Source organism: Tenrec ecaudatus, chromosome 18 (genome assembly GCF_050624435.1).
Source record: "Tenrec ecaudatus isolate mTenEca1 chromosome 18, mTenEca1.hap1, whole genome shotgun sequence".
NCBI lineage: Eukaryota > Metazoa > Chordata > Mammalia > Afrosoricida > Tenrecidae > Tenrec > Tenrec ecaudatus.
The window spans coordinates 63,778,631-63,790,887 of NC_134547.1; the positions used below are offsets into that span (position 1 = coordinate 63,778,631).

At 51.7% G+C, this 12,257-nt stretch overlaps 2 protein-coding genes across 3 annotated transcripts in view; both read left to right on the forward strand.

Annotated features, from left to right (window-relative positions):
* The window catches only part of HYDIN (HYDIN axonemal central pair apparatus protein), a 285,134-nt gene extending 281,797 nt beyond the window's left edge, over positions 1 to 3,337 (forward strand). The window contains exons 84-85 of the mRNA XM_075536735.1: positions 1,062 to 1,286; positions 2,846 to 3,337. Coding sequence (XP_075392850.1) covers positions 1,062 to 1,286; positions 2,846 to 3,325 — 705 coding nt within the window. The 3' untranslated portion in view covers positions 3,326 to 3,337. The remainder of the gene's footprint in view (positions 1 to 1,061; positions 1,287 to 2,845) is intronic.
* Positions 3,338 to 6,095: 2,758 nt separating this feature from the next.
* The window catches only part of VAC14 (VAC14 component of PIKFYVE complex), an 86,691-nt gene continuing 80,529 nt past the window's right edge, over positions 6,096 to 12,257 (forward strand). For both annotated transcript variants that reach the window (XM_075537021.1, XM_075537022.1), the window contains exon 1: positions 6,096 to 6,471. In XM_075537021.1, coding sequence (XP_075393136.1) covers positions 6,368 to 6,471 — 104 coding nt within the window. In that variant the 5' untranslated portion in view covers positions 6,096 to 6,367. The remainder of the gene's footprint in view (positions 6,472 to 12,257) is intronic.

Consider the following 12,257-nt stretch of genomic DNA (forward strand, 5'->3'; position numbering starts at 1 on the left):
CGGCCGTGGCAGGGGCTTCTACCCAGGGCACCCCTGGGCCCACGGTCAGCATCTTCTGAGGTTGGGCCAGCCCTGGTGGCGGTCAGGAAGGCGGGGGAGCATCACACACAACACACGTCCTCTCTTTCCTCTGCTCACAGTCCTCACGTGACCCTGGAGGGATGGGGGCTTAGGGCGGGCGGGGCGTCTCGGTTCCGGTCCTGGTTTCTGCTGTCCCATTGGCTTATGCGTCTGTCCATTCACTCAACATCTTCATATCGCCCAAGCAATATGACTAGCCATGTGCAACTCTCAGGAGTCCTCTTGTACTCCCTAGTCCTCAAGACTAAGGACAGGTTATGAAAAAAGCACCGTCTGCACCTGGTGAAAAGAGAAAAGCTAACTATACAGAAACATAGGAAACGGGAAGTGAACATGCCCCTAAATCCTATCCCTCTGCCCTGACATCTCCCCGCCCAGTCTCCCCTCTGTCCATGCATCGACAGACATTGTCGTCGTCTTCTGACCCTCCTTTCTTCCACGTAGGGTATCCCCCACACATTCATTTCAGAGCTCAGAGCTCCACCTCATGCTGTCAGTGACAACACGACCCCCTGCTGAAGTGGGTCGACCCTCGTGTCCTTGACCGACCTCCCCCTCGTGGGCCTGCAGAGTGTTTTAAAAGCAGTGGTCTTGAGTTTGGTCTGGCTCTGCCTTGGGTGATGGTAGGGGAAGGAAAACGTCTCCCTAAAACGAAGACAGAGACCAGGAAGTTTGTCTGGGATGAGCAGCCCTCCTGCCCACAGCACCCCACACCCATCGCCAGAAGAAGGCTGCTCAGGAGAGGAGCTCACGGAGCTGTTCTTAGACTCAGAAAGTTCTGGATACAGCAGCCTGGGCCCGAGGCCACCCAAGGGCTGTAGAGAAGGGAAGCTGGGCTAATTGGGCAGAGGGTCCCTGGGCATGGGTTGGCGAAGCACCAAGTCTGCCGGCCCACCTGCTAGGAGGCCGTGTGCAGGAGGCTGGGTGGCCCGGGGTGGGCCAGACCCTCAACATCACAGGGCCTGTGCCTTCTCTTTCAGGGCATGTTCTCGTTTGAGTTCCAGCCACTAAAAGCGGGGGAAACCTTCGGGAAGCTTTCTTTGCACAACAGCGAATTGGGTTACTACCTGTATGAGCTCAACCTGAAGGCCATTCCCGCCCTGCCTGAAAAGCCTGTCCACTTCCAGACCGTGATTGGCAACAACCAGAGCGTCTTTGCCAAGTTCACCAATTACACCCGGCAGAAGACAGAATACCTGTGCAGGGTGAGCAGCCCCTGCCCTACCCTCTGACCTCTGACCTCTGCCCTCCCCTGGCCAGAAGTCCCGGTCCCACAGTCTCGGGAGGAGGACACAGACAGTGAAAGGATCTGAAACTCCAAGAGGGTCGGTGTATGTAACCCTGCCTGGCCCCCACCTGGGAGGGCTGACTTGAGCTTAGAGACTCCTGCTGAAAACAAAGCCATCTAGGCCCCGATCTCTTCCGTTATTGGCTTTCTAACTTAACCAATTCCGTGGGGAGATGTCTGCTTCCCACCGAGTGGCCAGGGAGCCAGTGAGGGGCCAGTGAGCGAAGGCTGTGCAAGTGAACAGCCTGGACTTGAACCCCAGCTTCTTCCTCACTCACTTGCTCACCGGTTGGAGAGTTCACCTGCCCTCTCTAGGAGTCAAATGGCAGTGGGCATTTCTAGACATGCCTCTGCATGGAAGGGCCTTGGTGGCATAGTGGTCACACAGTCGGCTGTGATCCGCAAGGTCCACAGTTTGAAACCACCAGCTTGCTCCCCAGGAGAAAGGCAGGCCTTTCTATTCCCGTAAAGCATGGCGTCTCTGGAACGCCCAGGGGCAGTTCTACCCTGTCCTATAGGATCACTGTGAGTCATCACCAACTCAATGGCGCCAGTGTGCCTAACCTCCAAAGATTGCTGGGGGTCACGGTACCTAATCCATAGTAAACGCTCCACAGATACTAGCGGTCATACCTGTTGAAATGCAGGTTTTATTACGGAAAAGCAACTCCAAACAACAACAACGTGAAAGGCTGCTCCGCTCCCAAAGGACAGCCTGGGCCCTGGCCCCAGCAGCTTAGGGGGAGGTGGGCTTCTCCTCAGTCTATCGCACACAGCTTCTTCTCAGGGTGTGATAGAGAGTCTCTCCACCACCATCCCCCTGGTGCACCCACACACGGGTGCAGAGGGAGCCGCTGTCATTGCCCCGCCCACTCCAGCCCAGATGGGGTCATGGTGCCTTTCACTTCTGCTCCCAAGACTGCCCCCCACCACCACCCCTACCCCCACCGTGCACGCAGTGCCAGAAAGTTCCGTATTCCATGCGCTTGGGAGGAAATGGAACCTAATAGGAGGGAGCAACCCCAGCCATGACTGCCTCCCCAGCATTGTCCAGCTGTGTGGCTTTGGGCCGGTCATTCAGCACCTAAGCATCTCAGTGGGTCCAGGGTCAAACAGGGATTAAGAAATAAATGAGCAAAAACACTCACTGCCAGCTAGTCCATTCCAACACCTAACAACCCTCCAGGACAGGGTAGAGCCACCCCTGGGGGTCTCCTTATAGGGGCAGACAGCCTCACCTTTCTCCCGGGGACTGGCTACTGGGTTTGAACTGCTGGCCTTGCACCAGGGATAAGACTCAGGAAGATCTCCCTTAGAGATAACTTCAGGGACACAGTTTTCTAGCCTGCCCAGCCGCACACGAGCGTAACTGCCTTGATACCCATGAGGAAGGGGCTAAGGCTAGATGCGGGCCCCTGGTGCCTCACCTGCCCTTCAGGATCCTGTGTGAGCCAAGTGCACTTGCTCCCCTTGCAGATGGACTGTCCCGACTTCCACTCGGAAAGAGTCATCAATGCAGCGGCAGGAGCCCAGGGGGGCACCGAGGTCAGCGTGGAGGTCATCTTTGAGCCCAGCCACCTGGGGGAGACCAAGGGCTCCCTGCTGCTGTCCTCGCTCACGGGCGGGGAGTACGTCATCCCCCTCTTTGGGATGGGGCTCCCTCCCAAGCCCCAGGGGCCCTTCTTGATCCGGGCCGGCTACAACATCATCATCCCCTTCAAGAACGTCTTCTACCAAACGGTGCCCTTCTCCTTCATCGTGGAGAACCCAGCCTTCACCATCCGTGCCAGCGACACCGTGCGGCCCAAGAAGGTCAACAACATCACGGTCTACTTCGAAGGGAACCCCTCTGGCAACAAGACGCCCGTCACCAGCAAGCTGATTGTGTCCTGCACTCCCGGGGAAGGTGGCGAGGCAATTAATTGGGTGTACTATCTGAAGGGGATCACCCCGTAGCAGTAGCCAGGGTCAGCGGTCCCAGTGAGAAGCCACCTCCTCAGCCCTATAGTCAGCGGTATTGTTCTAGCCTGGCAAGAGAGAAAAGTGGAGCCGCCTCATTGAAGCAGCAGAGATGCGTCAGGAAAAGATAGATCCTAGGCTAAAACACAGGGCCACCCCCCCACCCACCCAAACAGACCTGTATGCTGGCTCCCCGACAGCCCCAGAATTTACTTTCTGGACATTTCCCCCGAAGCTCAGGAACACTGTCAAAATCACCATTTTCTAACAAGACAGATCACACCAGTGACCTTGTTTCCGGTAGCGCTTGGCAGTTCTTGATCTAGAGCACTGCTGATTCTTTTTAAAAATCCACTGTTTGAAAGAGTCTTTAGACATGCCCCCGTGCGTTAGAATAGCATTCTGCTTTCACATAAAAGCCAAATGAGTCGCTCTTGTCAAAGTGATGGGCTTTGGAGCAGGCCATGGCCCGGAAGGGGCCAGGGACACTCCCCTGTGTGTCTGTCTTCACTTTTATATCATCCGTCTCTGAACCCCAAGTCTGCATCTGCTGGCGACCAGTTTCTGGCATTGCACAAACCATAGAGGCCCTCCCCCCAAACCCCCTGCCTCCCGCTAACCTGTGCTCAGCAGTCAGCCTGCAGAGCAGGCAGTGGTGGGGCAGAATCTCCTAGAACCAGCCTGTCCCAGAACCACCTCCCACCTCACTCCCAGCAACGATTCATTTGCCCTTGGAGGTGTAAGCATCATATTTTTTAATTTGTTTGAAAACATAGGCGGCAGCAGGGTGGAGGGTAAGGCGACAGACCATCCTTCCCTCAGCCACTTGTACGGCAGCTGAGCTGACAGCTCCGTCCTCAGAAAGGACCAGGCCCGATTTGATGGGTTTAAGCTGCGACTATCCTGCGGTGGTGATCTAGAGCGTATGCGTGCATGAAAGGCGATGGTCTACATCAGTGCTTTCTCCACCAAGGAAACTTCACGGGGAAAGCACTCAACTGCCCCAACTCCACCTCTCTGGGGGCAGTGGGGCCATTCCCTCTGCCCAGAGACCCGGCTCCACAGCCTTCTCCTCCTGCGGTGCACACGTGTTGCCAGCACCACTTCCCTGCTGACCCTGCACAGGCATGCTCTGAAATAAAGACTGTTAAAGAGTGGCCCGGCGTGGATTTGTTTCTGAGACACGTGTGTGACTGAGGAGCCTCTTGTCTTTGCTCCCCCCGCCCCTTCACTCAAGCCTTCACTCGGGAGAGGGAGGAGGACCTTCGGACTTAAAGGTGGGCAATGTTATGGCCTGGGGTCTTTAGTAAGAAAGCGGTTTCTTAGCAACTGAATCCAGAGTGTAATTTCAGGAGAAAAACATTTTTTCTGGTACAAGCAGGTCCCTACATTTATCAATGATTAAAAACCATTCCATTATGGTCTTTGGGAAATTCGGTTCACCTTTAAAAAAGTCAAAGCAAGGAGAAAGAAGAGGAAAACAGATGGAGCATTATATTCGGTTATTAGATATGAGTCCATTGAAGACATCTAAATTATTCTGTCGATTTAATTTTCCCCCCATAGTTTTGCATCAGCCAAAGTCCTAACCCTGCACCTGGGAGAATGTTTGGAAGAATCCTTGGCAGTGCTACCTGTTATCCAGAAAAGAGGAGGACACTATTAAGCAATATGTCATGTTAGGAGAGGAACCTGTGTCAGGGGCAGTTTTCAGATTACTGGTGGACCCCTTTTCGTTTATTGGATTGGGCTGGCAATGGTTTTAACTACTATGGGAAAAATCACCAGAAAAGGGAGGGGACATTTTTTTTTCAAGGATTTTTCTAGATAAAATTCTTTGATGGCTTACTGAGGTTTGGATTACCCCAAAAAAAGAAAATCAATTTAATAAAAGAAGGTATTCATGCATTGAGGGAGTGTTTGAGTAGAGGCCCAAGGTCCTTCCGCCACCTTAATACTTGACCTATAAATATAGACACATAGATCTATTTCCCCATCCTCCTATATATATTTGCATGTACATGTCTTTGTCTAGACCTCCATGAATGCCCTTTGACTCCTAGCTCTTTCCTCCATCTCCCTTGACTTTCCTCCTGCCCTACTACCATGCTTCGTCGCCACCTGTGCTAGAGTATACCTCTTCTCTAAGCAACCTTACCCTTGATCATTTCCCACCAGGCCTGCCACTCCCCCTTCTCTACCATTTGGGGTCCCATGTTTTTCCCTTGTCCCTGGGTTTGTTAACACCACTTCCGTACCCCCCCTACCCCCCCACCCCAAGTCCCCCGGAACTGTCGGTCCCGTTGTTTTTTATGGCGGGTTTAAGGAAAGAGACTTTGTAACTTATATTTTAGTTGGTTTAGAGACAATATTAAACAATGCATATGGCAAGAATGTGGCGAACATCATGTTGGCGTCATTCCGTTTGGGCAACATTGGCATATCCGCCAACTGACTGGAAACAAGTACAGAATGGACTAATGGATTCTATGTATCAATTACACTGCGTACCACGCTCCCGGAACAACAGTGCTGTGGTCGCCACAGAAACCCACCACGACACCAGCCGCAGCATTGCTACAGTCGCCGTAAAGCACATCGCACTCGGGCTGGGGGCGCGGGGAGGCGGGGAGGCGCGTGCAAGAGGGTGTGGGTGGAGCTCTTGGGGGCGTGGCCAGCCTACCTGCGGCCTGCGCGCGGGGCGGGGCTGGCGAGGGGCGGGTCCTCACAGCGGAAGGCGGAAGCTGCTGCTCAGTCATGTGATACGGATAGCATGGCCGCTGCCCCTTGAGCACCGCCGGGCGGGAACGGGTCGCGTGAGCGGTTGGGTAGCCGGAGCAGGTGTGCCGCGGCGGCGTTCGGGCTCACGCTCGGTGGTTGCACGCGGCGGCAGCGCGTGGCAGGAAGACCTGGGCGGTGTAGCCCATGAGCCGGTTCCGGGGGCAGCACGGAGCCGCAGACTCCACTGGCCACAACGCTGCCCGAGCAGCCGCAGGCTGAGGAGTCGCGGGGCTCCGGGGCGAGCCCCAACCTGCTACCATGAATCCCGAGAAGGACTTCACGCCGCTCACGCCCAACATCGTGCGTGCGCTCAATGACAAGCTGTACGAAAAGCGGAAGGTGGCAGCGCTGGAGATCGAGAAGTAAGTGCCACGGGTACCGCGGGGTCGAAACCCAGCCCCCTAGTTGGGCAAGCCCCCTCGCCGCTTTGCTGCTCGGGGTGGCCTCTCCTCACCGCTTCCTAGCCAGTGTTGCTTTTCTTGTTTGACTTGGGTTTCAGGCAGTTAGCACAGGTGCTCCAGAGCGGCTTGTCTCTGGGTTCGAGTCCCAGATGTGCTTTCGACTGGCTGTAACCTGGACAAAGTCCTCTAACCTCCTGGTTTCTGTCGTAAGGGCTCAGTGACAAGGAAGTGACTGAGTGCTTGGTTATCAGTGTCTGGCGCGTGGTGTTCTCCATCAAAACTAGCAGCAAATCACCCGGCTGCTTCCATAAGGGCAGAGATGTGAGCGCCTATTAGTGATGGCCACCGGCCTGGTTTCATACCCAATTCCGGGATTGACAAGGAACTGTGTCCTGACAATAAGGAACAAGTCATTATGAAACTTTGTGATCTCAAGCTCAGAGCTGTTTTTGGTTTTCCTGCCACATCACTTTTCCTTTCTACTCAAAGTGGGAGTAATCTGACTTCTTACTTCTGCAGTTTTATTGCATGCTTGTGCTAACCATGATCTGATGTTTACTTAATTCCCCAAAGTAGAAAATAGGTGCTTCATAGGGAATGCTTGATTAAGACTTTGTTGCTACTATTGTTACTAATTTACTTATGTGCTTTTTGCCAACCAAACCTTAGTGAGAAAGTCACAGGAGTCAGCGGTAACACTGTTCTTGAGTAGAAAGATGCAGGCTGTGTAGCTCAGGAGTCGGGGATATATAGTTCTGCCTTGGCTGGAGGACACTGACCGTGTGTGACTGTTTAGATTTCAGTTGTTAATGATTAACTAAGATTGTAAAATTGAGTTCCTTTGTCCCATGTGGATGCTTTTAGTGTTAGTTGCAGTTGAGTTCTCTCCCATACATGGCAACTTTACACAACAACAAAATAGCATAGCATACCCTCCTGAGCCATTTTCATGATTGTTGATGTTTGAATCAGTTTTGCATATGTTGTGTTGGTCCGTACCTTAGAGCCTCAAACTTGTTTGGTCTATACCCCCTTTTCAGAAAAAAAACTAAGCCCCCCACCCCACATTGAAAACTTGTGTACTATAACCCATAATTCAGGATAAAACGTTATGCGCCTTTTCAGCCTTGAGGCTACTCTCACTTTGGGAGACGCTGTTCCAACCACGGAGGGTTTCCCTCTTTTCATTAACACTGCTTCAGCAATTGGCCTTTCCCGATGAGATGTCCAGAATAAGCGACTTCACTGTGAGGGAGCATCTTGGCTGCATTTGGCAACCTACAGGGTGTTTAATATGCTTTGCCATCGCTGCCGTTCTAATGCATCGATGCTTCTGCCTTTTTCGTTATCCCACTTTCACATGCATATGAGGTGATGGAAAGGACCATCGTGTGGGTCAAATGCACCTTCGTCATCAAAGTGACAGCTTTGTTCTTTAGAAAATTTTAAGAGATCTTTTGCAGCAGATTTCCCCAAAGCTACTTCCATGGACATTGGTTGTTGATAGAAGTAGAATGAAACCATTGACGACTTCATTTCTTGTTTGCTTGTTTTTAATAAATCATTTTATTGGGGGCTTTTACAACTCTCATAACAATCTAGAGCCAACTGCATTTCTTCTCTGTCTATCGTGATGTTGTGTATTTGCCCAGTTGTGAGGATTTTAAATTTCATTCAGGTGTAATCCATCCCGAATGACTGTAGTCTCTGACCTTGGTCCTGAAGTGCTGCAAAATTGCCTTGACTTGGAGCAGGCAAGATTGTGGCATCCACATTTCACTGTTTGCTAATGAGTCTCCCGCTGACCTTGCTGCCGTATCTTTTCAGCTTATTTGTTCAGATTGGCCCAGGTACAGATTTAGTACAGTGAAAGAATATAACCCTGGCGTACATGTTTCCAAATTTTGAGCCACATAGTAGCCCCCTTGTTCTATTTGAATAACTGCCATTTGACCCATGCTCAGGTCCCCCGAGCACAATTCAGGGTGCTCACGATTACTATTGTACTGTTGGCAGTGCTGATCTGGTGCGTGATGTGATGTTACAAGTTATTTAGCACGTCGACATTTGGAATAGACAGACAGTTAATTGGAGACAATCTTTATTATGGTGAGCTGCTTGATGCATTCTGAGAATGTTAGCCGGATCCCTGTTTCCTACTCACAAGATGCCTGGAGCATCTTGACAGCCACACCACGGTGGGAGCTGCTTTGGGCTTTAGTCTCCATTTGGACTATAGGGCCTGGACTCTACTAAGTGGATATCTGAAGTCTCCTTCCATTCAACTCCAGCATCAAACCAGCTAGTTTCATCTCTTCTCGGACACCACTCTGTGGCCTGCTCCCAGTTCACACTGCTGCTTACCTCCTGGTCTGCACTAATGCGCGCAAGCCTTAGCACATGATTAGGCCCATCCTGTGATGGCCTACAGGTGGCTCCATGCCCGTGGGTTTCATCGGCTTTACAGCTGTGCTGACACGTGGTTCTGTCCATCACCTACTCTGCGCCTTGCGGGAGTATAGCTTGGGTCATGTGTTGTCCTTGATTAGGTAGAGGTGTGCCCCCTGCATTGCTGTCGTGCCCAACACAGGCTGTGCAAGTGCTCTCGTTCTGCAGGTTTGAACTTGACTTTAATGGGTTCATTTTGTAGTTCGCATTGTCCTTGATTTGTGACCTCACTCTGGGCATCACTGTTGCTCAAGAGCTGGCATGGACTCGTGATTAAGATTAAGCCCTGGAGCCAGACCGCCTGCATTCAAGCTGCTGTTGATGAGCAGGACGATCCTGGACAAGCTAAGCCTTACTAGCCTCACCTGTAAAGTGGTTCGCACCGGGTTGCGTGGCCATTTGCGTTGATGTTGGGCAGTGCTGCAAGTAGTAATGCCCTGTAACTGTGAGTCCTCGCTAGTGTTCTTACCCTTCTTTCTGTCTGCAGAATAATGACCTTAAAAAGATGTCCACAGTCTAACCTGCGAGCCATTGACTGTATTACATTACTTGCCTGTGGGGAGCAGAGGAAATTGAGGTTGCTACTTAGCTTATTTAAAATAGGAAGATTAACCTGGATAACCCAGTGGGCCCCGTGTAATCAGAGGTTCTTAACATGTGAGAGGGAGGCATAGAGTCTGTGGGTGATGCCATTCAGTGGGTTAATTGCTCTGTGGGCAAAGGGGAGGCAGCCTGCTTCCTAGAAGATTTGCATCCCTGGAAACCCTGAGGAGCGGTTCTCCTCTGCCCTACACGAGCACTATGAGTCAGAATCCACCTGATGGCAATATATTTGGTTGTTAAAGTGTAGTGAATATACATATATATATGTCTATACTTTTGTTCACATGTATCTGTTCACACTGGGCGCCTAGGTGACTCAGTGGATTGTACATTGGGGTGCTACATGCAGTCAGTAGTTCAAACCCACCAGCTGCTCTGGGGGTGAAAGACGAGGCCTTCCCGTACAGCGTCACGAGGGCGATTCTGTTCTGTTCCAGGGTGTCTATGAGTCAGAACGGACTCAATCGCATTTGTTGCATTTGTTCTCTCTCTACACACACACACTCACTCTCTCTCTCTCTCTCTCTCTCTCTCTCTCTCTCTCTCTCACTCACTCACTCACTCACTCTGAGTCCTGGTGGAGCAGTGGCTAACGCCAGTGCTTTAAACCAGGCTGGTTGCCAGTGCTGAGAATTTGCCTTTCCATTCCAGGTGCATTGAGTCAGAAATCTCAGAGTCACCTGTGAATCGTGTTAAAGTGTAGATTCACTCGATCTGGGGTGGAAATGCAAAGCCTCAGCAGGAGCTAGAACCACCATGAACCAGTCCAAAGCCCTGGTTAACACGCTTGGCTGCTAACCAGCAGGTGAATGATTCAAACTCACCAGCCACTTCGAGGGAGAAAGATGAGGCTGTCTCCTTCCACGAAGATCTACAACCTTGGCAACTCTAGGGGGCCATTCTCCTTGTCTCACAGGGTCACTGTGAGTCAGAATTGACGTGTCAGCAATACATTTTACATTATAAAGTAAATTCCACACTTGAATCTCCCCACGGTTGTTTGAGCTGCCATTGCAGGGGTTTCCTCGAGCCCGTGTAGCTTCAGGTGACCGGCAGTACCGCTTGTGAAACCCAAAGAGGCGGCTGCTTTATCTGGATGGCAGGCCTCTCGGACACTAACCACTCAGAGAGCATGCTGGGGTCTGGTGGCTTAGTGTGGTGAGCCCGTCATGCATACAGCCTGGAGCCTTACCCTGGTGCCTCTCTACCACACCCTCTTCTGAAGCCTCATGCTCAGGCCGAAAGTTTTAGAAAGTCTGTTTCTGGTTTTGTGGGATCTTCCTTTCAGGGGACGCGGGCACTGATAAAAAGTTTCTCAAGACCACAGGCTATCTGCTCCCAGAGCCCAGGGTCCGCCACCACTGGGAGAGATGCCAACAGGTGTTCTGAGCACAGAGCGTGTCCTGCTGTGCACCATGCCAGGTCTCTGTAGTGACAAGGAATGGCCCGAGGGCAGCCTCCAGTGCTCCCGAGCTTTGCGTTTCCAACGCCAGTTAAGTGTGATTGCTTGGGCCGCCCACCTGAGAGCACCGAAGCCCAGGAGTGGGTGTGTGGGGTAAGAGCTCCTGATTTAACCTCATTGTCTGCTTGGGCTGGGGGCGTCCCTGGGGCCTCTGTGGTCATATAGAGTGTCACTGTCAAATGGCCCTCGCCCTCTGCAGCCTAATCTCTTTTGGGAGACAGTGTGGAATGCCCAGTGACTTGAAGCAGTTTCCCACCCCCCAAACCATTTTATTAGGACACAATCCAGACACCATACCATTCAGTAGTTCAGTCAGATCAAGAAGTGTTGTACATTCGATACCACAATCCGTTTCAGACCATCTTTTAAAAAATCATTGTACTGGGGCTCGTACAACTCTGACCACAATCCATACAATTTCAGAACATTTTCTTCCTTCTTGACCTCCTTGAAACTAGCTCCCCACTCCACCACCACCTCCACCTCCCTGGCCGGACCCCTCAGGAACTCTTAGTGTAGTAGTTTTCTCTAGATTCACCCATCCTGGGTTTCATATACCGAAAAACCTAGAAATATGCATGACAGATGGAGCAGGTTTGGGAGTGGCAGCCAGAATTCCACCAGCCCTGCCACTTATTAGCATGGCCCGTCCGAAGACCCCTCAGCCTTTCGTCTGGGAGCCAGGGGCAGGGTCCGGCCCACACACGTTACTCTGGCCTGTAGCACAGCCTTCCTTAAATGGAGGGATTTCACGGAGAAATTCATGTTTCTGGCTTCTCTTGAGAAAGTGGAAGCTTTGGTTGGTGGTGTGGGTCCCATATCCCAACACAGAAGATCAAGGGGGCAAGGACCCTCCCTCCCTCATAAGCAGGACATTTGCACCCCAGTTTGCTCCTTGTGTTGGCATATTCATAACCCCTAGGTCTCCAGTCCTGGTAACATAGAGGTTACAGGCTGGGCTGCTACTGCAAGGTCAGCAGTTTGAAACCACTACTCGCACTGCAGGAGGAAGATGAGACTCTCCAGTAAAGAGCTGCAGTCTCGGAAACCCTGGGGCGGTTCTGCCCTGTCCTCCAGGGTCACTGGGTTGGAAGGGACTCAAGGACTGTGAGTTTTGAGTGAGAGGTTTCTGGCCCGGCCTTCATAAGTATTTGAGTGTCTAACTTCCAGTTTAACCTTCTATGCCTCTGTTTCTTCATCATTAAAAATAAATACTGCGAAGGAAGTTGTATGT